Source organism: Ammospiza caudacuta, chromosome 15 (genome assembly GCF_027887145.1).
Source record: "Ammospiza caudacuta isolate bAmmCau1 chromosome 15, bAmmCau1.pri, whole genome shotgun sequence".
NCBI lineage: Eukaryota > Metazoa > Chordata > Aves > Passeriformes > Passerellidae > Ammospiza > Ammospiza caudacuta.
The window spans coordinates 6,443,495-6,467,778 of NC_080607.1; the positions used below are offsets into that span (position 1 = coordinate 6,443,495).

At 46.9% G+C, this 24,284-nt stretch overlaps 1 protein-coding gene across 1 annotated transcript; it reads left to right on the forward strand.

Annotated features, from left to right (window-relative positions):
* The first annotated feature begins 268 nt into the window (after window positions 1–268).
* AHCY (adenosylhomocysteinase) lies at window positions 269–23,948 on the forward strand. The gene is made up of 10 exons (XM_058814466.1): window positions 269–335; window positions 1,965–2,155; window positions 4,866–4,941; window positions 6,704–6,856; window positions 10,063–10,175; window positions 12,822–13,029; window positions 14,456–14,543; window positions 15,415–15,532; window positions 19,839–20,033; window positions 22,971–23,948. Exons 1-10 carry the CDS (start codon window positions 308–310, stop codon window positions 23,100–23,102), a joined length of 1,302 nt encoding a protein of 433 aa, XP_058670449.1. The 5' UTR covers window positions 269–307; the 3' UTR covers window positions 23,103–23,948.
* The last annotated feature ends 336 nt before the right edge of the window (window positions 23,949–24,284 follow it).

Sequence of the window (24,284 nt, forward strand, 5' to 3'; positions counted from 1 at the left end):
CTGCTCGGGCATGGGACTGACGCTGCGGCAGAGGCCGCGCCAGGGGACAGGTTCTGGGGACGGGCAGGTTCTGGGGACGGGCAGGTTCCGCGGATGGGGCAAGTCCTGGGGACAGCCCGCGGACTCCGTGCTCTCGCTGCTCGCAGAGGAGGCGGGCCCGCGGCCGGCCCGGCCCGGAGGAAGCGCCAGCGGGGCCCAGCGCCCCAGCGCAGCCCGGCCCCGCCTCACGCAAGCGGCACGGCCTCTACTTAAAGCGCGCCGGGAGCTGCTGGTGCCTCCTCCTGCCCGCCGGCCACGCAGCTCCACCATGTCGGACCGGCTGCCCTACAAAGTGGGTGAGTGCGAGCCCCGGGCCGGTTCCGCCGTGCTCGGCACCTTCTCCGGGCCGGGGCGAGCGCGGTGCGGGGAACGCGGCCTCGGCGGCTGCAGCGCCGCGCTAGATGCGGCCGCGGGGGGGAGGACGGCGGGTCCTGCCCGCGGCGGAGCCGGGCCCGAGCCCCGTGTGCGCTGGGGGAGCCGCCGCGGGGGAAGGGGGCTCGGGGAGCGGCACCGCCGCCTTCCCACTCGCGGTTGTGTCGCTCTCCCGGCCCGGCTGCCCAGTCCCTCCCCCGCCGCTCAGAGCCCTTGGCGGGAACAGGATTAGCTCCGAAGGTGAAAGTATTTCCCATCCTGGGACCTTTGACTCATGTGCCCTGAAGGTTTTGGCGGGCATTTCTGTAGACCTAAAACTTCACAAAGAGCCCCAGTTTTTATAAAGCATTGGGTGTTCCTTGCAGGCTTCATTCAAAGAACATTGGTGTGTAAGGCTCAGATTCATAAATAATTTACCCTAGAGGCTCTGAACCTAAAACACTGCAGGATGTTTTTAAAGCAGCCCTAGTAAAGCTACCAAGCCCTTAACAGGGGTAAGATTAAATCTCCTTCTCTTGATATGTTTGTTTCTGTCGTCCTTTCATGGCCTGTTTTCAGGCAGTTTTCAGTCCCAGTGGTGTACGGGCTGTGCTCCAGTCAGCTCTAGCACGTGCAATAGCTTCAGTGGCCCCAGGCTTCATTCTGCAGCAAAATGCAATTAGTGTGTCTGTATTAAACCCAGCAGTCTGACTCGGAGTTCTGGTGCTCTAAACAATCTCTGTTCACGAGGTAGGTGTCAAAAAAAAGCGTCTGACTGTGGTCTAAATGGAATGGTGAACTTCTGAAATCTCTCAAAGAGTCTCAGACCAAGTAAGAAGGACAGTCTGTGTTGGCTGGTGCTGCAGAGTTGATGCAGCTGGGCATTACCTGCTTGACCCTTGTGTTTTTAAGGCTGGGGTTGGACATCCATGATGAATGTAGTGAGCCTGTCAGAAATCTCTCTTGCTCATTTTTTGCTGGACTTTTCTGCTCTAGGTACTTCTTACAAAAGTAGAAGTAGACTGGTAACTAAGATAATTACAGTCGCTTAAAATAATTTTTGTGGATCTAAGGGGAAAGGACCTGCAGCTTTGCTGTGAGGAGGGGGAGCTAAGCTGGGTTCAGTTCCTGGTGCACTCTTAGTGAGCATTCTCAGTGTGGGAAGCCAGTGCCCTACAGCCAACCCCTCCCCACATTCAGGTCAATACTGTAGAAATCAGTCCCTGTAGGAAGTTTTGGGACTTTTGGGGAATGTCTGTAAAAAGTGCTTAAGGCTGTCGCTTACTGAATTCATGGACCTTGGGATGTATGTGCACTAGGTCACAGTGCACATATTGATTTATACCCTCTTGCACAGTAGCATGAGGGGCTGTTAAGTTTGGTCTAAACTTGTGTACCATAGCAAAGAACCAGGAAATAACTGGAATAGGGTCTGGTTTTTCTGCAACTCTGTCTCCCAGCTGTTGCTGGGTGTTCAGTTCAGCTGTTGCAGCCAGTGCCTACCCACAAGTGTGTGAACAGATACCAAGGTCTCAGCTATTCAAACTCTGACACCTGTCCTGCTTCTCTTGCAGCTGACATCAGCCTTGCAGACTGGGGTCGCAAGGCCATTGAGATTGCAGAGAATGAGATGCCAGGGCTGATGAAGATGAGGGAGATGTACTCTGCATCCAAGCCCCTGAAGGGCGCCCGCATCGCCGGCTGCCTCCACATGACTGTGCAGACAGCAGTGCTCATAGAGACCCTCATCGTGCTGGGGGCTGAGGTAACGTGCCCTCTGCTCTTGGGTAACATGCTGCCAGGTCACTGCTCCTGCTTATGTAACACCTTACAGAATCCTGGCAAACATCTGTGCTTTTTGGATGAGGCTGCAATCTCCACGTGGATGGATTGTCTTCTCTCCTCGAGCAAGAAGCTTGTTCCTTGCCCTCAGCACCTCTGGGGTGTGGGTGTGTGTGTTTCCTGTGGACAGGCTGCAGCTTTACATGCCTGTTGTGCCTCTGGGCAGTGCCCACAGCTGCTCCCACGCAGCCATGCTGTGCTCAGGCTTGCAGTGCTGTGGCTGCTCATGCTGCAGCTCTAGGGACTGCCTCCAGCACAGATTAGCGTGTATTAAGAACTCCACTCTGCCCTGGTAAAGTCAGCAAAATCTAATGAAGTTTACTGACAGCTCGTGCTGGCCCTTCAGCTGTGCAGGAAAAGAACAGGGGTGCGCTGTGGCTTAGGGACCAAGGGCTGGGATCTCCACTGAATTTTTTGTGTGACTAAGGACCAGTTACTCTCATCCATATTAAAGTCTGAGATACTTAGAAGGCATTTACTGCCTTATGTCCCATGCCTGACTTGCTGAGTGAAGTTCAGACATCACAGCTGAGTGTTTGCTGTACAGGGCATGAGGAGAGCCAGGTATCTGAGCACAATCTGCATTGCTTGTGTGCTGAGCAGGGAGCTGACTGGAATTTCGATGGATTGTCAAGTATGTAAATGATCTGAAGTTCCTTCTTCCTGCAGTTTGGCTGCCCAGAGGTGCCCTATGTGGGATCCCTCTCTGGGAACAGTTAGGAATTGAGCAGTGTCATGCTGATTGAAAGGTGCTGGGAGAAGGAGGAGTTTCCTCCGTAGCAGTGAAGGTGTTTCCTCAAAAAGAGGAGGAGGTAGGCATGGACACCGTGTCAGGTCAGCCTGGGCAGGGTACATGCTGCTGTGCAGGTGTTCCCCAGCCTGTTCAGAGCTGTCCTGTGATTGCAAATGGTGCAGTGCTGAAGGAGAGCTTTGATGTGGAGGTGCAGTCCTGGCCTTGTTCCAGCCACTCTATGTGGAACTCCTGTCCCTGCTCAGGATTTAAAAGGAAGCAGTAGCCATTGAAATTTGGGACAGCTCCTTGCTGCTCCTGTTGGTTGCTGCATCCCAGTATGGCTGGCCTAGGAGGCAGCAATGTGCTTAGTTAAACATTGCCAAGCTGCTTTAAGCTGAGCATAACCCCAGATCAGTGATACATGGGATTCATCCAAGTCATTCAGGGAGGTACCTGCAGAGACTTGGTTTCTCTAAGATGTGGTTGTACCTTTAAAGGTGTGTTTTGCTGTGTGAATTCCTTGTCTGATGCCTGTGAATTAGTTTAGGCTTTGATTTCAGTTTGGATTCAGCCCTGGTTCACCTGTTCTGTCAGAACTTTGGTGCCAGGGAGGGAGGAATGAAACTGATAAAATCACAGCCCATGTAAAGAGCATGTAGCTCACTGCAGCATAATAACCTTGGTGTCCATTTTTTTGGCTGGATTAATAAGGATAGAATAAATACTCTGTGCTTCATAATTTGTAACAAAAAATAATCCTTTCCATAGCCAGTGATGTAAATACCAGGGTCTGAGTCTGTCAGGTATTCCAGTTATTCTAGGCTCTATGTCACTAGCACAAGTCTGTATCAAATCTGAAGTGTGAACAGTATCTAGGTATTCTGTATACTTTTGAATGTCATGACACCCATAACCTAAAGCTGCACCTCCTCACCTGGGTTTTTGCAAGTTCCCCCCATGATGTCAGCTGCTGGTATAGGGGGAACTTGCAGAAACCCAGGTGAGGAGGTGCAGCTTTAGGTTATGGATTTTGTTTTCCTGTGCTCTTTCCAGGTGTGTTTTCATGACAAGTGTTGGTAGTGTAGGCTGCTTCCTACTGCACCCTTTACTTCAAAATGTCGCTTTTTGATCAGGTAGGATGAGTGGATGAGTACCTGAAAACAGGCTGGATGATTGTGCCTTATTGCCCTCTCAAGTTCTGTAACCAGTGAACCTGTGAATAGCTGCCAGTCAGCCCTGTGGGTAGCAGAGGGTATGTGGCTCTGGGATGTGGTGCTGTGAGCTGCAGTAGGTGTGCAGATCATTTTCAGTGCAACTCAGCAACATGCTGTTGCTTTTCTAGGTGCCTGAGCCTAGTTATGAAATCTGAGGAAAACACTTAGCTCAGCTGGAAAAGCTTCCATGACTGGAACACAGAGTGGGAGGTGGGTGAGCATAATCTTAGAGAATGCCTGGATTGAGTGTAATGTTTCAGCTGCATTTCTGACCCTTGTGAGAGCCAGCAGGTGTGTTGCTGCATGTCCATACCCTCAATGGACACTTGCTGTAGGGCTGTTCTGAAAATCTCACCTTTATTCACCAAAACTTCCCAAACCCACCCTGTGGGCACCCCTGAAGATCTGGATTATGCTCTGGGTGTCTGGGAGAACTGCTTGTTAGCAAGGAGATGGCTGAATATATGGCACAACTAAAGCTTATTCACATTCTCTCCATGTGACATTATTTTCCCTGACTTAGTCAGACACCCAGTTCTCACCTTGTCTTTGTAGAGCTACTGAAAGAGGCAGGAACCTGCACTAATTTCCTTCTGCTCTTGCTCCCTTTTAAAGTCCTGTGTTTGCTAGAGAGTCCCTGATATCTCAGAACTTTGTTCAGCAAACAAAACTTGGTTGTTTTCCAGGTACAATGGTCAAGTTGCAACATTTTCTCCACTCAGGACCATGCTGCAGCTGCTATTGCAAAAGCTGGTATCCCTGGTAAGTTTTCCATGTTCTGGTTTGGCTGAGTTTGGCTGTACTGCCTGTTCCTGCTAAATCAAACTGTACACATGAAGATCTTCTGACCAAGCATGAGGATAGAAACAGCCTATCAGAAGCAGTGGCTTTTACAAACCAGGACATTTGATTCAGGCTGTGTTGCATCAGCCTGTGCCCAGGTCTCCCAGCAAAGGCTGCTGTTGGGCTCTGTTAGATCTCATTAAGATGATGGAATGGGCTGGGTGATGAAATGGAGTGGTGTGTAGGTGTGTGCAGCTGGATGTGTTTGGTGCTTTCCAGCAAGCTCTGTGCTAAATAGGCATTGGGAAAGGTAAGGGAACTGCCATGTGCCCTGTCACAGTGGCAGGGTCAATACCCAAGATATTTTTAGGCTAGAATTAGCCCAGCTGTATTCCTGCTGTTCCTAATATCCCTTAGGTGCTGTATCAGGATGCTGCTGTCTTGTTACTGTCAGGTTCCAATAAGGAGCAATTCCTCATGGATCAATATAAATACCTGAAGCTGTCTGCTGTGTAACTCAGCTGAAGGAAATGTAATCCTCAGTGCTGGGAACTGAGCCCAGCTGTTGGCAGAGGCTAAATTTGGTTCCTGGCAGTCTGCTTTGGGAGGGGGTCTCTCATTTCTGTTATAATTAATTATTGCCACAGGTCTTTCCCTAACTGTGGCACATTCTATGGCAGCAAAGTGATCCCTTCATCAGCTCCTTTGGCACTACCAGCTTCAGGCATTGCCTCTGGTGTGGGATGTCAGAGGGGCACATGGGATTCTTTAGACATTAGGTTGTCTTCCTCACTGCTTTCAGCACCCAAAACTCAACTGAAGAGCCATTTACAGGTTGAGTGTTTGTCAAAGTGTGTGACCATTGCCATTTGTATCCTTATTTTTGGCACTTGCTCTTTTTGTTAATATTGTGCCTCGCTTACTGAATTTGTGAGACCCTGGAGGAATGCTGGTCCTTTGGCTTCAATATGAGATCCTGACACACATTAATTGAGAATAGGCAATTGCATGATTGGCTCTTCATGTCTCAAGCAATTTTCTGTGTAAACAGTGAAAACACAATGATTTAGCTGAATGTTGAGGTTTGTAAATAATGTGCCCAGTATGTGTTTGAGTGGCTGAGTACCTCTGAGGGTTGAGTACAGCAGGAAGACAGTACAGATGCCTGGAAAGAAACAAATCCTAGTGGATGCAACATACCAGTGGTGGCAGCCTGTTGCTGGGGCTGTACTGACATAGAAATACACCCTGATTAGAGCACATGAGGCACCTCAGCTTGGATTTTAGTGCTGGGCTAGAGAGACTAGAATTTAAACTCAGAGTTGGTGAAGAGTTTATATTCTGCTGCTTAGCTCATGCTGAAATCTGGTCCCTCTTTTCTGCTGTGCTAGAAAATGCTGTGGTTGTGTATTCATTTATCTATAGCATTCTGTCCAGTGGTTATTTCTAACGAGTGGGGTGCTGTGGATGTGAGTCTGCTTAAGTTTGCTTTGTCTTCTCCTTTTTAACATGGAAGAGGAATAAGGAGAACAATGAAGTCTCAAAATTTTGACCATGTTTGTGGCCTCAGTGATAATTCTGAGGTCTGTTTTTCAGTGCAAACGTCCTTGCTGGCCTGCAGGCACAGATAATCATCTGTCTGTCAGCTGCTACTGAGAGCTGCTGATGAAATCTTCCTTTGGCTGCTTCACTACATGCTGAGTAAGAAACTGGCTAATGGTTTGTGTTTGTTCCCATGCAGTGTTTGCCTGGAAAGGGGAGACAGATGAGGAATACTTGTGGTGCATCGAGCAGACCCTGTACTTCAAGGATGGGCAGCCCCTCAACATGATTCTGGATGATGGTGGTGATCTTACCAACCTAGTTCATACCAAATACCCACAGCTGCTGAAAGGTGACTTTTGTTTTGGCAGGCACAGTTCTGCCTGGGAGGCTGTTTGGGTGGGGGGTGTGTAAAAAGAGGTGGGGGAAGAGGACAGGCATGTGCGAACAGGCTGTGAAAATTCCTTACAGTTCAAGACCAGAATCTCGTACCTGCAGGAGCTGTTCCCACTTCTGCTCTGTAGCTGCAGTGACCTGTCCTGGCCGTAGTTCACTGAGCCCATTACCTGAAAATGACCTCTAGGTAGTTCTGTTGTCATGCCAAAAGCTTCCTGGAAGAGGGCTGTGTTCTAGAAGTGCTCAATGTCTGTTTGCAATTAACAGTTTTACATTAATGCATTTCTTACACATTGTCTTAGTGCAGTTCTGAATGAAGTCATGACCACCTGTAGCCTTCTGTGGAAAATGAACAGTTTCTATCTTAAATACTCATTCAGTTTGTCAGTGAAGATGCTGATGTAAATTGACTGATCTCTGTAGACGATGACAAACTTGATCCGTTTTACCTTCCAGTCCACTGCTCCTTGGAAACAGAAAAACTTCCAGAATGGGACTTGTGGAGTAGAGTCTTGATCTCCTTAGTCTGAGATCTGTGCTTAGCCTTTTACTGCAAAGTTGGTTTAAATGAAGAAGTATAGCATCTTAGAGCTAACAGAGGCTAATGTATCTTAAGGGCTTGTGGGGAGATCTGACCACTGGGGAGGTGGAATGAGAGTGACCCTGGCAGAGCATGCGCAGCGTGTGGATTGTGAACACAGGAGACATTTTGGCATGAGGCAGCTGAAAATGCCATTTAAAGGCTGGATAAGTTTTCTGGGCTAATTTCAGAGGGAATTGTCTTCCATGCTTCAGCTGCTTCTAATTTAAATAGTTCTGTCCTAGTGTGCAGCTAACAGTTGAAAGTAGTAATCCTTCAACTAGGAGATGAGTTAAATGTGTATGTGGAACTGCTCAGTAAGCTGCCTCTCTCCTGAAGTGTGCCTGCAGTTAGAGGGCAGAATGGCCTTTGTACTGTTGGCTTATTCCATTAAGCCAAATGCCCTTAATACCAAGATAAATAAAGGAGGAAAGAGGGGAAACAAGAACTGACCAATGGGGAAAGTCATCTGTGCAAAAGCCCTGTATGGGAAAGGCTGGCTCATTTGTGATTCATTGATCAGACTTGCTCAGGTGACAAATACAGGTCTGAGCATTTGACAAGGTTATGTCAGTTTAATTCAAACTTGTCCTTGCTGCAGGCCCTTCTCTGCTCTCCTGTCACTCAGGCATTGACCATGAGTGGTGTGGGCAGCACTTGGGGCAGCTGCAGAGTGGTTTAGAGCAGCTGTGAATGGCACCTGGGGCAGTGCTGGGGTGCCTCCAGGGAGGGGAAGCTGTTGGCATATGGGATGTGAGGTCTGCTTAGTGCTGTGGAAAGAGAATCTGCTAAGCTCAGGACTCACCTGGAGAGCCTTTGAATGATGAGGTGTGTGTCTCTTATTTGCCAGAAGAGAAGAGGGCAGGTTTGAACTGGAGGTTCCTGCTCTGTCCTACAAAAGCTTTTCTTTAAGGGGATGACTGTCCATGATCTAGGCAGTTATTCTGGAAACTGATGCTTTTGGGAGACTGTCTACAGATCCTCCATTTCACTGTGCACAGGGCTGCACTGTGAACTTTAAACTCTCCTTTTTCCTCTAAGCAAGCCATAAATATGCCAAAGCCTGAATGCATTCCCTCAGCAGGTGACCATCAGGATAGAGGGGCTGTCGAGAGCTCTGTGGGTGGATAGAATTGGTGGGTATCAGTCAGCCTAATCACAGATTGGGTTGGGTTGGGAGGGACCTTTTAAAGGCTCTCTAGTCCAATCCAACCTGCCTGCAATGGGCAGGACAGCTTCAACTCAGGCTGCTCAGAGCCCTTTGAAGATTCCCAGGGATGGGACCTAGAGCATTTCTCAGGGCAGCCTATTCCACCCTCATAAAAAAGAAAAATAGGTATCATCCTCTTTCAATTTAAAACTATTCTCCCTTGTCCTGTTGCAACAGGCCATGCTAAACAGTGTGTCCACATCTTGTAAGGCCACTTCAGGTATTAAAAAGCTGCAGTGAGCTCTCTGGAGCCTTCTCCAGTTAGTCAGCCTTTTCCCTCCTAGTGCTGTTGGTCTCATTTCCTTCACGTGCTACAGAGTGGTCTGGGGAGCAATGGGAGGGTCTCATGGCTCAGTCTCAGGCTGCACTGGGGAGTCTGTCAGAGTTCTGTTGTGAAAACCATGTTAAATTGCTCTGATTTCCCTGCCTGGGCTTGAACCAGCTCACAGCTGGATTTTTTGAGGAGTAAGGATGGATTTGGACCAGACTTGGCATCTCTGAGTGAGCAGTGCCCTGGAGCCAGGAGGACCAGTTGTGTCGTGGGTGGCATCACCAGTTGGTCAAGGGAGGGGATTGGCCTGCCCTGCTCTGGGCTTGGGCAGCCTCCCCTTGAACATTGTGTGATTTTGGTCACCACAAATAAGAAAAATGTTAAACTCTTAGAGAGTGTCCAAAGGAGGCACGCAAGGATGGTGAAGGACCTTGAGGGGAAGCCATATGAGGAGTGGCTGAGGTGTTCAGCTGAAGGCGACTGAAGAGAGCTCATTGCAGTTACAGCTTCCTTTTGAGGGGAAAAGAAGAGGAAGAGCCTGATCTCTGTGACAGTGACAGGATTCCAGGGAACAGCTGGCACTGCCCAGGCTCCCCAGGGAATGGGCACAGCCCGGAGGCTGCCAGAGCTCCAGGAGCTGCCAGGGGTGCCCAGGGTGGGGCTGTTGGGCTGTCTGGGCAGGGCTGGGGCTGCCCTGGCTGATCCTGGGGGTCCCTCCCAGCTCAGGATATTCTGTGCGGGCCGGGCTGAGCGGCGCCTCCCCCGGGCTGACAGCAGAGGGCGCTGCGGCGCCGCGGAGCGCGGCCGGGCGGGGCCGCTGCTGAGGCCGATCCGGGCCCCATTCGATCCCGTCCCCGGGCCCCGATCCTGTCCCCGCCTGCGTCCCCAGGAGCCGGGCAGGCACAGCGCAGGTGTGTGGGTGTGTGGCTCTGAAGCGCATCCTCTCGTGTTCCTGCAGTTGTTTGAGGTTTTCATCTCTTCCCTGCTCTCTGCCAAGGGATTATTTAATTTAAGCCTCTGAAGGATGTTCCCAGCACCTGGATGACCTGATTTGCACAGCATTTGCTCCAACTAAGGTGCATACTTTTATTCTTCCCATAGGAATTAGAGGTATTTCAGAAGAGACAACCACTGGGGTTCACAACCTGTACAAGATGAAGGCCAATGGGACCCTGAAAGTGCCAGCTATCAATGTGAATGACTCTGTCACCAAGGTAATAAAGACAGAGCCCTTCTGCAGTGTTCTGCTCTCTGACCAGCTTGATGTTGGGATGTTGTCATTGCTGTGAAAGTATTCCTTCTCTTGCTGAGCTTTTCCTGATCTGGTTCTGAACAGAGATTTCCACCATATCCTAAAAGTGAGCCCTTGATGTCATTGTAAATGCCCTGTTGTCAGGACATCAAGGGTTTTTTTGTATGTAAGGACATCCATTCTTCTGCTGTTTAATAATGTGAACACACTTTTGGAGATCATGACTCCTGGGCACAGTCAGTACCTGTGGCAAGGAGCCTGTCCTCACTCTGAGTAGCTTAAAGGCTCCCAGGCAGGTTTCAGATACCAGCTGGAAAAGAGTGTGACCTCCTTGAGCTTGTGCTGGTAAAGGTTGGTTGGTTGGTTGGTCAGCCTCTGGCTGGTCTCTGTGAGCAGCAGATGCAAAGGAGATGGAGATGGCAGGAGGGAAAGATTTATCCCTTGCTTAGCTTTAGTACTGCTTCCGAGATAAACTCTGGTGCATTGAGAATAAAGTGGAATGGTTTTTTAAAAGGTGGTGGTGCTTTTTGACAGCACATGAATTATAGTGGGAATTCAAGGTGTGCTAAAGGTTTATGCATCTTGATGTTTTTTTAAGTCTAGTTACTGAGTCTGTTTCAAGTTCCCATGCAGACATTATCCTGTTGGGTTGGCAGTTCTCATGTTTGGCCTGCCTTCTCTGCAGTTTGCTGTCTCCTTTCTGCTCACTAACATGCACCTGACACTTCACAGGTAGTGGGCTGGAGTCCAGTTAATGTTGAAGGAAGTTCTTCACTTTCTTTTCACCCAGATTTGTACCACTTGCATAATAGTTATTAATACTGTTTGGTAGACTTGGAAATTCAGATGTTTCTAACAAAGCCTCTTAAAGGGATTTGGGATTCTAGTGCTAAGCAAGTGCTTGTTTTCACATACTGTTTGGTATTTATACAGTGCAAGATTTGTACTAACCACAGTTACAGATCTCTGGGAAAATGTGCAACTGAGCTGACAAATTCTGCTCTCCCAGTTTGATATTTCCAATTGGTGCCAGGTTCCTGTGCTAACATTTGGAGAGGGAAGGCAGGCACAGCAGCCAGCTCTGTTCTTCCCCTCTGCCACTCAAATGTGTTTTGGATGGGGCAGATGTCTGCATCCAACACTCTGCTCTCTTACCTGCGTGAGAATTCACAGACACCTGGGAGGCTTTGACTGCATTTGTGGGATTTGGTGATGAGGAATCAAATCTGACTGACCATGCTCTTTTCCTCCATGCTGCATGGAAAATCTGCAGGACTAGGAAAGGGGGACACCAACTGGTACTAGCTCTAGAATTTGAAGAATTGGTAACACAATTTTCTGATATATTAATGGCAGCTATGCCTCTGGTAATGGTTATAGGCACTGAGTCAGGAACTTCTGGACCTGAGGTATAATTTGTTACACTTTGGCCATAAGCAGTTTATCCCATTTCTGTTCACACTTACAAGAACTGCAGGTGCTGTGGGTGTTCCTTCCACTAGACCAGATTAGTGCCTCTGGGAATTTATTCTTAGGATTGCCTGTAGCAGACAGTGCTAAGTAAAAGCAAGAAGGATTGGTGCCCTAAGGCTGTAGAAAGCCAGGGCAGGCTTTGAGACCAGAATTTTGCTGTGAGTGGAGATTTTTTTGTATTGCTTCCTTGCAATACTAAAGCACAGCACAAGAGCAGTAGCCAGCTTCTTTAAAAATTCTTGGTCTGTGTAACTCCCCAAATAATCAAATCTGTTTGTACAGCTCCTTCTCCTGGTCAAAAGAAAAGGCTCCAGAAAGAGGAGCATTGCAAAGATTAGCACAACAAGGTGTGTTTGAGTTTAGGAAGGTGTTCAAGGGGTGAGGTAGTATTTGATGTCTGACTTAGCTGGGTACTTTTGATTGGAGGGTCTGGCTGTCAATGTCAGTGTTACAGAAGGAGGATGTTGTGTGCTGGGGCATGAGGAGATGAAATCCAGGGGGTCCTGTTTGCAGTAAACATTATTGTGAATGGCTGCTTGCTAAGGTTCTCCAAGTCTGAGCACTAGTGAGTGGCAGTGTTAGGGTAAGCTGACAGTGGTAGGGTAACTCTTCATGGGGAAGGATGTAATTTGGATCTTCTGGTACTGCAAGAACCAGTTGCTCCTGGTTGGTGTGGGCAGCTTGCTGCTCTGCAGGCTGGATGTGTCTTGCAGAGATAAGATGATGTGCTGCTGGTGTGTTTTGCCTTCCTGTGGCACTTGGTTCAGTTCATTGTCTGATAAACAGCAGCAGGGAGCTGATGAAGATCTGGTTTAGGAACTCAGACCTACATTGGTGTGAAAGACACTCAGGTTACCTCTAACAAGTCTTTAGCAAGTCCAAGCCCTGGTCAGTAGATACAAGGTATTTATGAAATGCTTCTCACCACGTTGATGCCTATGTTTGATATAACTCCATAGACTGAAACTGGATGAATAAAAACATCTAACCAGGTTTTCTTCTTCCTGTCCCTCATGGTGGTTAAAGTATTTAAATTATTCTCCTAGTACTTGCACATAAGTCCATTTTCTTTCTTTAAGGAAATTTCACTTGAGTGGCTTCATCTGTTCTGAAACTGTTCTGTTTTCTCCCTCAGAGCAAGTTTGACAACCTTTATGGCTGCAGAGAGTCCCTCATTGATGGCATCAAGCGTGCCACAGATGTCATGATTGCTGGGAAGGTGGCAGTGGTGGCAGGATATGGGGACGTGGGCAAGGGCTGTGCCCAGGCCCTGCGGAGCTTCGGAGCCAGAGTCATCATCACGGAAATCGACCCCATCAATGCTCTCCAGGCAGCCATGGAAGGTGGGAGCTGAGCAGAGCAGCAACTGGAATAATCAGGACAGGAGGTCTTTCTCCTTTTTAATGCCTTTATTAAAAAGCAGCTCGGGTGGGAAGAACTGATGGGTTGTGCTCATGCCGCTGCTGCTCCCAGGAGTGGCACGGAGGAGCAGGAAAAATACAGCTTTGTCTGCAGGCAGAGCTGGGGCTTCTGTCCTCACCAGAGCATCAGGAGAGTCCCACTTTTTCGGTTTGACTTTCAAGGTCCTCTTTCCAGCTGTCTTTTTAGGTTAGGGTAAGGGGTAAAAAGGGTCTTAGAGGACACTGGATTCTGTTCCTCACATCTAGACATCATTTTGATCCCTCAGTTCCGTGTTGGCTCATTGTTTTTTTAGGGGTTTTTGCTAGGTTTGGTGAAGAGCTTCTTCATTTGCATGCCAACTTAGTTGTCCCCTCCTCTGCACTGTCTGTGTGCCATCCAGGAAGCAGCAGGGTGTCACTCGACAAAAAGGGGAATTCTGAACCATCAGCAACAGATAGTTAACGAAAAACCATTAACAACTAGGTGATTAGAACAACAAACAGTTAGAACTCCACCCTGGCAGTAACTGGCCCAACCTGTGAACTCTGTAACCTTTTAAAAAAATGGGCAACTTTTCTATTCATAACAGCAACTGAGGCATCTAACGGGGTCTGTGTGTCAGTGGAGAGCAGTAAGTGAGAGCTAGCCAAGAAAGGTGCAGTGGGTTTCAGCCCTGTCCCTGCTGAGGTACAGCTGAATCCAGTTTAACTGTAGGAATTCTGTCCTTGCAGTTAGGGAAGGAGTTTGTTACTTGAGACCTTGAAGGTGTGTTTGGAATCAAGGATTCAGAGACTGTGGTGGTGGGGGGTAGGGCTGAGGGATTGTCCTTGAGTTGTGCAGCTCTAATCTCCAGTGTGGGATAAGGCTTGACTGGAATTAAAACATTAAAAAACACAAGGCCTTACCGTCTATAGGTTTTTTGGAAGAGCAGTGCCATGCTCTGTGTCTTTCCAGCTGAGCTCAGGGCATGTTCTGGAGCTGTTCTCTTCTGTGGGTACTTCATATCACTTTGCCTCTTGGTACCAGTGTATCTCATTTCTGTTCATACCTGCCAAGAACTGCAGGTGTTGTGGGGACACTTCTTTTGCAAATTTGACCGTCTGAATCCAGTCTGACTGCTGTGCCAGACTGTACCTCTGGACTCTGAACGCACAGATCCACAGATTTGAAAAGGGTGAGGGATAGATGGTTTTGTGCCATGTTGCTGTTTAGCAAGACCAAATCCCACTACCTTGCATCATTTCCAGGCCTGGTGTGAGCAGAAACATTTTACTCATTCTTTCTCTCTACTTTTCTACTTCTAGTATTGTGTCCCACTTGTTAATAAATGTTGGTGGTTGTGTAGAGAAGTACTTTTTCTCTTTTCAGGTTATGAAGTTACAACCATGGAGGAGGCCTGCAAAGAAGGCAACATCTTTGTCACCACCACTGGGTGCACTGACATTGTGCAGGGCAGGTATGGCCAAGCCACTTGCTTTAGTGAAAGCATATCTGTACAGTTAGATTTCTTTTCTAAAATACATTTATAACTTGTCAGGAGTGTGTTTAGGGTTAGCACACAGTCTGACTTCTGGACATCAGAATTTAGCATGAATTTAATGAGAAATTAGGTCTTTGGTCAGTTTGGTTGGATGCTGCCACATTGCATTTGTTTCTGGCTTATGGAATGTAATGATGGAGAAAGCTGCAGAGAGGTAGATTGACTTTTGGAGAATGAAGGCATCAGGGCTGAATTCTGTGTTAGGCCAGACAAATATGAACAGAAGAGGAGGCAGGTAAGAGTTGAAAGTGATTCATTGCATCTGTGGCTGCATATCAGCAGCTGCAACCAGCCTGTTCTCAGTGTACTGCCCTGCAGTGTTTGGTTCTGCTTCTTAGATCTCAGTTTATAGCCCCAGCTCCACACAGACACCTTCCTTTCTTTGCCATGATGACTGTACATGTTGTAATGGAAGATCAGATTAGGTGGGAGGAGATGTAAAACTGCTGGGAGCTTCAAAGTAATGAAGAAAATTATTTCTTCTGTGTAAGGAGAATAACTGCAGGTATTTGTGTTGAACCAATCAAACAAAAGGTTATTACTTTCCACATAGGGAAGATGCTTTCTCTCCACTAAGTTTTTATATCTTTGGGAATTGTTCTTCCCTAGAAGCTTGAGAGGCTTTTCCAGTAGACTTGGCTTGACTGGAGGGGCTACCAGCCCCACACACCTTGTGAGAGTCAATGCAGTTACTGAGCTGGGCACTTCTCAGGGCTGTGGATTGGAGCATCTGCTGAGGGAGAAAACTGTGTGGATTAACTTTTGATACAACTTTTTTATTTCACAGGCACTTTGAGCAGATGAAGGATGATGCCATAGTGTGTAATATTGGCCATTTTGATGTGGAAGTTGATGCCAAGTGGCTGAATGACAATGCAGTGGAGGCAGTGAATATCAAACCTCAGGTGAGGCAGCCTTTCCACAGGCTCTCCTGCTGGGAAAAAACCAGTAGCTACTCAGTGTGTTTTTATTTTTCTAGAGAGTTTTCTCTTCAGCTTCTTTGGTGTTTCTAGCTTTGTTGGAAGCCACTGTTGCTCTGGTCTGAATGCAGATTCTGCTGACCTGGGACAAGCTGCACATGATAGTCTTGGCCTGGCATGAAAGAAATTGTTTCCAGCCAGTGCCCAAGGCCCTCAGGGTGATCTCTGGAGAGAGGTGCCTGATATGGGTACATCTTCCTCCATGTGTTCCCACTTTCTTGAGAGACAGGAGCCTACCCTTAATGTGGTTGTGGAGACAATTAATTGCATCAAGTCCATTCAGCTTTGATGTTTGGGGCATGGCCAAGGGGGTATGCAAATGTGCTTGCTTCGATAGCCCTGAGCTGGAAACAGTGCCATAGCTCAGCTTCCAAAAGCAAGGTGGATGTGAAATACAGAGCAGACCATTAGACACACTAAAAAGCTGAAGAGCAGAGCCCATAAATTGCCTGGTGCCTGACCTGAATCTCCTCTTGTGGAGCTGTTAGTTCAGGTACTGCTCTGCAGAACAGTCATGGTCCTAAGGGAATCTCAGTGGAATGACTTTGGGGATTCTGTCAAGGTTTGAAAAAATTCACACCTCTTTGTTTTCAAAGTGTGGTGTGTTTTTTTTTAATCTACTCTGAAATTGAGGCCTCAGGAAAGCCTACCTGGTGTTCTGCCCAACTTAGGTTTCTCTTCCAGACTTGGTGGCTTCATTTTAGAAACCTTTGTGGGCAAAGCAGGCAGGATGTTTTACCTTTGCTCAGCTTGCATGCCTGCCATGTATTTGTGTTAAGCTATGGCTGAAGCTGCACAAGAGAAATCAGAATCTGAAATTTTCAGCTTTTCAACTGTGTGCCTTAGAGCAGAGAAACAAAATTGAACTAGATCAAAACTGTTTTGTCACACCAGCATTGAGGGAGATCCATAAAGCAAACCAGGTTTTATCTGACTTGGTAAGGGATTTCTGGTTACCTTTTGAAGAGGAAGTGCCCTTGCTAATAGCAGGATTTTTGGACAGGTTTTGTACTTTTTAATAACACCACACCCAAACATACCTCTCAGATCTCCATCTGCCCTTCCAATATTCATAACTCCCCTGTGGCTTATTGGCCACCTACATCAAAGTCTGACTAAGCACCTGTGAAAGGTGTGTTGGGTCACTTTGCATGGCCTTAACTAGGGCTGGAGTTACACCCTCAAGTTGTCACTGTGTTCAGGTTTGTTCTTGCCTATGGCCTTAGTGGAGCTGACTCTGCTCAGCAGCTCTTCTAGAGGAGCTCACAGGTACCTGCTTGTGCTCAGGTTGTTTTAAAACTAAACCTTGAACTGATTGAAGAATACACATTGTTGAAGCTTTAAGTGGGTGTTAATATGGCACCATACAAACTCCCTGCACAGAGGCAGTAAATCCCTTTTTAAATGCTTGCTTTGAGGGGCCAGCCTGGCATTGATGATAGAGTGTAGTAAGGTGCAGTGTGGTCCCAGGTGTGAAAATTGTAACAAGTTTCTGTTTAAAAAAAAAACTAAATTACCTTTTGAAAAGGATGGAAGTGGAGTCATGGTTGTCCATATGGATTAATGCTGAAGAAATCTAACTTTCTAAATATTCAGATTTTTACTAAAACCTGGCAGCTTCTTTTCTGTATCCTGAACCAGAGAGGGGAACATAGTACAAGAGCAAAAACCCCTGACTTTCTATGAGGAACATCTCTCTTGATGAGAGGATTAATGCCAGGGCTGAGGGGGGTTAACTTCAGCTGGAGGTACAGAATAATTGAGACTGGATCCAGCATGAAAGTTTCAGTACCAGTGCTGGCCTGATTTAAGAGATGTTTAATACTTTAATGAGAAAAACATCTTACTGTGCCATTGTGACTGATATGTGGCTTTCAGAGGACAGGTAAGGAGGAAATAGGCTTTTTACTGAAAAGCTGGCAGGTTGGTTTGGCTCTGGGTTTGCACTGCAGCCCTGCTCAGTTGTGTTTGAGTGTCAGAGACTGACCTGCAGCACAAACTCAACTTGAGAGGGCAAGGAAAGGTCAAGGTCAATGAACTTTGGCTTGTAAGTTATTCCCACATAATGGGAAGGGAGGTGCAAAGCAGCCAGAAAGTTCAGAGCCAAGTAAATTCCAGTGGCAAAAAAGAAGGGGACATTTGTCTAAGTGTGGAGAGGAGCTTATTGCCTGGATAATTTGAATTCTACTTCTGGAGCAATTTATTGAGTTTACCAATCAGGCTGTTCTGTCTGCTTGTATATGAGGTGGGTTTCCACAGTACTGACTTAAGCCTCAGCTGGTACCACTACTATTTTGTACTTATTTTACATTAATTTTACATTTTCTATGTTCCCTTTTGAGCATTGAATGACTCCTGTCAGCACAGGTTGCTGAAGGTGTGGGGTTCTATGCACAATCCAGCTGTCCAGGGGCAAGTTATGTGGGTATTATGTAAGGATATAAGATTTTGACACCTAAACCACCCAATTTAGACTTCAAAACTGAAATGCTACTTTAACTGCTCAACGATCTTTCAGTAGTTCAGTCTGTAAATGCAATGTTTGTTATAAGTAATACTGTAGCTGTTCTCAAGATTTTTCATGTTTTGCTTCCCATCTGGTTCCTTCTTTTGTTATTTCCTCCCATAATCTCCTTATGGCCCATATGGTGATTTTTGGGTGCACTGAGCACTGTCACTGCTGGTCAGAAATGGAAAATTGGCATCCAAAATAACAACTGCAGCTGCTCAGGGGGGCATCATTCCTATCCCACCTGCTGAGTGCTTTTGGGCAGGAGGAATCAAGGCTGATTTAGGGCTGCTTTTTGAGGTGGTTACTGCCTGCATGTGTTGTGCTGATACCATAATAATCTGTCATGTGAACCTGAGAAGCAGAAAATGGTGCTGTCATTGAAGCATAGCTGGGGCAGGCAGGTGGAGGCACACCCCTGCTCTGAAGGCAAAATACCTGTTATAAAAAACATGGTTTGTATTGGATGGCTCTTGACATCTTGCTGAAGTCCTGCACAAGGATGATTTTCAGAAGACTGTATTGTTACAATTACAGCTTCATCATATGTCAAAGCTTTAAGAACAGGCCAAAGCTTTAAGAACAAAATTGAAAGTTGTGCTTTACTTAATATTAAATGACTTTTACTTCTGAAGTTTAAATACAGCTGTGAGTAAGGACTCTTTTGGGTCTGTCACAGTTGCTCTGCTGTGCTAGTAGAAGATAAACGGTCTGAAGCATTAGGCTTTGTCAAAGTTGGTTGCTGATTGTGTTTTAAGTATTTCCAAAGTGTTTTACTCTCAAATGCTTGGTATGAAGTGAGCAATAAATACCAGTTAACACTGAATATTCTTGTGACTTATGGGCCATGTTGGTGTCTCATTATTTCTTTAATATTGTAACCTCCTGTAGGGTGAAGGCAGGGCAGAGAGGAGCTAATGAGAGGTGCAGAGGAGAAGCAGAGTTAAATTTAACATTGCAGGAGTCCAGTCTGGCCCAGGCAGTTGGGGCACATGCTGAGTGACATTATCTCCTGAGCTGTGTGGGACTCTCACAGCTGGGGCCCTGTCTCCTTAGCCCATCTGAGCCTGGATTCTGTGTGCAGAGTCCTGCTGTCTCTGGGGTGGACTGGGGAGGATCATCCCAAGAGCAAAGCAGGGTACACCAGGAGCCAGAACAGCTCTTTGTTTTATGTATTGGCCTTCCAGAGGTGGGAACAGTTCCAGGGGACCCTAGCAGGCTGAGAGCTCCAGCTGTTACCTGTGTTAGATGCCAGAGCTCAGGACTGCTGCATGCAGAGGTGTTCCCTCTTCCCTGTCACCACACACCAGTTGTGACCAGTGGGTGCAGATGAACTGGGATTTACTGCTAGCAGCACATTCCATCGCAGCTGGCTGGGACTACACTGGCATGTGGAAAAACCAGGAGTGTGGGCACAGCTGGTTAAGGGAGTGTGGGCAGAGCTGGTTAAGTGAATTTGGAGAGCTGGTTAAGTGAGTGGGGAGAGCTAGTTAAGTGAATTTGGAGAGCTGGTTAAGTGAATTAAGTGAATTTGGGGAGCTGGTGAAGTACGAAGCAGATGCCGAGATGTGTGTGCTGTGAAGGCCAAGGTTCGTGCAGGCTTTGCAAACAACAGGGTTGGAGGGAGGGGTGTCTGTGTTACACCTGAGTTGCTGAGGGGCAGGGAAGCCCCCTGAGCCCCAGGTTTGCCCTGTGCCTGACGTGGCCCTGCTGCTCCCACAGGTGGATCGCTACACGCTGCGCAACGGGCGCCACATCATCCTGCTGGCCGAGGGCCGCCTGGTGAACCTGGGCTGTGCCATGGGCCACCCCAGCTTCGTCATGAGCAACTCCTTCACCAACCAGGTGCTGGCACAGATCGAGCTCTGGACACACAGTGACAGATATGCTGTGGGGGTGCACTTCCTGCCAAAGAAGGTGAGTGACAGCCACACAACAGTGCTGATAAGGAAGGCAGCTTGAAGTGTGGCTTTGTTGGTGCTTGAACTCATTGAAGGTTCTGTCCTTCAGAGGATGTTTGGCTTTGGTGTGCTGCGTGTGAATGGGCTGTTCTTCTGTGTGAAGTACTGGGAACTTGTGACAGAGCATCCAGGCGCTTCTTGCCTTCTCTAAGGTGCTGGGAAGCCTTGTGCTGCCTCAGGGCTGTTGGAGAGCTTCTGCCAACCAGCTTGCTCCTTCTACAAACATGTCTAGCAGCAAAGGGCAGAGTTGAAGCTGGAGTGAAACTGAATCCCTTTTACTGTGGTTGATAGAGTCCTGATCCCATTTGCACCTGAGAGAGCTTATCACAATCTGGTCTTAATAACGTCACAAATTATTAATGACAGATTCCCTTAGATTTCCCTTTAAACTTATCTCTGTGTTCTTTGTTCTTGGGAAAAGTCTGGATTGTGTCACAGCTTGCATATTCCTTTTAGAAAACTAACATGGTTTTAATTTTCCAAAACAAGACTGAGAATTTGAGATGGTTCATGGAAAAAGATGCTGGAGTTAAATCCCGCTGCTTTTGCAGCACAACCAGGTGTGAGAGTAAATGTGAAAATACTTTCCATTTGGGAAGTAGAATGTGTATGTTTGGGCTTATTAATGAGGTGTTTACTGAAGAACTTAAGTTTACAAACTCATCAGTTAAGGATCAAGCAAAGTATACCAGAAATGCAGTGCAGGAGTGGATCAGCAAACTGCCACAATTTTTGTCTTCAAAGGAACAGTCCTATTGGCAGTTCTCTTGAAAATTGATCTCAGTGTTGCTGATAAAATGTGACTTCATCCTTTCACTGAATAACAAATTTTAGTAAGCATATTTGAACTGGAAATACATAGAAATGAGAAGTAATGCCCAAAGCAGTTAAATATGAATTTGCCTGTTAGGGGGGAGCATATGGCAGTGATCTCCTCAGGTTCATCCACTGTGACAAAACACTTTTGACCCTCTGTGCCTCACAGAGGGCTTTATTCAAAGAATAAAGCAGTCACCTTGTCAGAACCAACAAAAGAACTTTCTGTGATAATTTTCTGGGTTAGTGCCTTTCCTTGTTCTGTGCAATTGCTCTGAGGTCCAAATGCAAGACTTAACAATTACCAAGTACCTTACCCTGCAGTTTCTTTGACTGCAAGAATATTGCTTTGATTGGCCATTACAGACCTGCACACATTTCTGCAACATGTGTTCCTGGAAATCCAGGAAAACTGTTGTCTCTATGTTCTTGGCACAAATCTGTCCTGCTTAGCTTTGATTTTTAGGTGAGAATGTCTGCTTACCTTTGTCTGAATTTCTGTCTCTATGTCTAAGTCTTGAGGTCCCCAAGCTGAAGCAGCTGTGAAACAATTGATCCCTGCTGCTGCTTGAAAACCTCATCTGGGAATTGTCAGGAACTCCATTCCTTTTCGAGTGGGTGAAATCTGTCTTAAATTCACTGGAAATACACCTGTCAGCTTCACACCTCTGTCTAATCAACCAGATGAGAATACAATTTCTGACCCTCCTTTTTTTGTTTCATGACATCTTGACAGGATGTACTAGGCCTAAATACTTGTTTCTCTTCTAAACACAGACCTTCCTTCCCCTTAGGTTTTCATTCTTTCATGGTTTGCCTGACTCTTTGGTGGAATTCATGGTTCACTGCCACCATTTCAACCATTTCCCCTTAGGTTTCTGATTCTGTCTTGTCACCTTTGGTTCCCTGAAGGCAAGGGAAAAGGTCCACAGTGGTCACTGTGAGCAGGCTGAGCTGCAGTGAGTTACCCTCTGTGCAGATGGAGCTTTTTACCTGGTTTATGGCATGGTATTACTTCAGAGTAGTGGCTTTGTTACCAGAGGTCTTGGAGGGGGAAATCCAGGACTAGTTTTTGAATCATTTAGGCCCTGCTGGTTCACAAGCTGGCCCTTGATTGTTTTGTTGATCTACTGCCCTTCAGTTATATTGCAGCCTTGCATGTCTACTAAAGTAATATAAGGGAAATATTGCTGGTCTTCTCTGTGCTGCTGGGATTTAGACTTACCTTGTATCTGTTTCCTCTGCAATGATTGCCTGGTTTTTGCAGGAATTACAAATGGTCAGACTTGTCCTTGATCCCTGCTTGTGCTGTCCTTTCTCCCTCTGAATATCCCCTGTGGCTGTACATCCCCCTGACACAGCAGCTTGGTCAGCATCCTCCTGTTTGTTTTCTGATTCTCCTGTACCTGCTCTTGGAGCACTTAACTGCATTCTAACATTGTATATTTTTCAGTTTCTTCAGTTTACACATCTACCTGACACCTCAGGGATAAAGAAATTATATCAACCTTTCTGTGCTTGTGTCCTACAGCCCACCTTTTATTCTTCATTCAGACAGTGCCAGTGGATACAAGTAGTCTTGCTGAACTGGAGATTCTGGAGTGAATTTCATTATATTCATGTGCCCCTAAGATGGGATATCTGGAGAGGGCAGGAATTTTTTCCAGTGTTAGGACTCTCATAATATTGTAGGATGACAGTGTAGTATGTCCAGGTGTTCTTGTAGTGGAAACTTTATCATTTCACCAAACTGGAAATTGTTTTATCTGAAGAGTTTGATCTCTGTTCTTTGCTTGCTGGATGGATGTGAATGTGTAAATGAGATTGAAATGGGTTTGATTATATAAAATTTTGTTTCACTTAACCCGACTCCCTCAAAAACACAAGGCTCTTCCATGTAGGTGCAGGTCTGTGCTCAGACAGGTGAGGGATGTTGGCAGGAAGAAAGCTGTGTCAGGTTAAGTCTCCCTTGTTGCTGCTCTTGGTTTGCACATATTCATTTTGCCCCCTGGACTGTGACTTCCTGAACTACTAGAACTCTATTCTGATGCTCTTATCTCAATGTTTTGTTTTCCAGCTGGATGAAGCTGTGGCTGCTGCTCACCTGGACAAGCTGAGTGTAAAGCTGACGAAGCTGAGTGACAAACAGGCCAAATACCTGGGCTTGTCCAGGGATGGGCCCTTCAAGCCAGACCACTACAGATACTGAGCAGGTGGCACTGCCCAAAGACCAAAGTGCAGGGATACAACCTTCCAAAGCTCTTGTGTGTGCTGGGCTTCTGAGGATAAGCCTTTTGCCATTTTCCTCTCAGTGCTGCACAACCCCTCCCCTTACCAGGGAGCCTTCAGGGCCCCGTCAGTGGATGAGAGTCACTGACTCCTGGAATTAGAATTGGTTACTTAGCTAATGTCACAGTGAAAAGGATCCTGTGCACCTTTTGTTGGTTTGTAATCCTCCAGTGAGGGGAGCAGGACAGAAGGTGGCTGAATGAGAATGTGTAATCTTGCCACATGAGTGGCTGTCAGCTTTGAGCAGCTCACCATGGGGTGGGGAACGGTTTCTGCAGGGAGATACTTTTGCCATGCCCTGCTCCAATCAGGTAAATCCCAGCAGGACACTGGCAGTGTCAGGCCCTCTCCACAGCAGTGCCCTGGTAAAGTGCATATTGTGAAACTGGAGGAAATTGGGAGGATAAGGGGTTGCTTGGTCTCCTTGCTGTAAAAGCAACTCAGCCTCCTGTTCAGAGATTAAAGCTGGAGCTTTCTCCTGGGTTTACTTCATTGGTTTTGGTCAGAACCAAGACCATTTTGTGCTTCTGCCATACCAGCTTGAGGAGGGGTGAGGCAAGAGAGACTTTTAGCAGCTTTCAAGAGTGTTGTGAGCAGCTGAGGAGCCACTGAGGGGATCATTGGGTTTAGGGGCCTTGTTCAATCCTCTGCAGACACCAGCAGCACACTGATACCCCCAACTTGATTTCTCTTAGTTGTCATGTCTGCTGTATCATGTTTGTCACTGACTTCAAGTGCTTTTATTAAAGATCTGACTGTGGCCTGACTTGTTTTGTGCAGTGAGATATTTTGGGGTTTGCCATGGATTTGTTTACCTTTGTGTGATCTTTAAGCTACTGGAAATATTTGATGTACCCATGTGGGGTGTCCTCAAGGCAAAAGCTCTTGCTGTGGCTGCTCTGCATCTTGTGCTGGGGCTGGGAAAAGCTGCTTCTCAGGAAATATACGAAGGGCTGAATCTTACAGGATGATCACACAGATTTATCTCCATATGCCATGGAAGCCCTTTCTTGCCACTGTCCTCTTCAGTCCAGCATTGCACTGCAGATTGCCTCTGTTTCTGGATGTAAGAAGATAAAAGTTTTAGAATGATGTTTACAAA

Bases quoted from the DNA above. Each gene is read 5' to 3' on its own strand.
- AHCY (XM_058814466.1), top strand. From the start codon at position 308: ATGTCGGACCGGCTGCCCTACAAAGTGG. The intron at 4,942-6,703 runs GTAAGTTTTCCA...GTTCCCATGCAG, and splicing joins TGCAAAAGCTGGTATCCCTG to TGTTTGCCTGGAAAGGGGAG. The intron at 14,544-15,414 runs GTATGGCCAAGC...TTTATTTCACAG, and splicing joins ACTGACATTGTGCAGGGCAG to GCACTTTGAGCAGATGAAGG.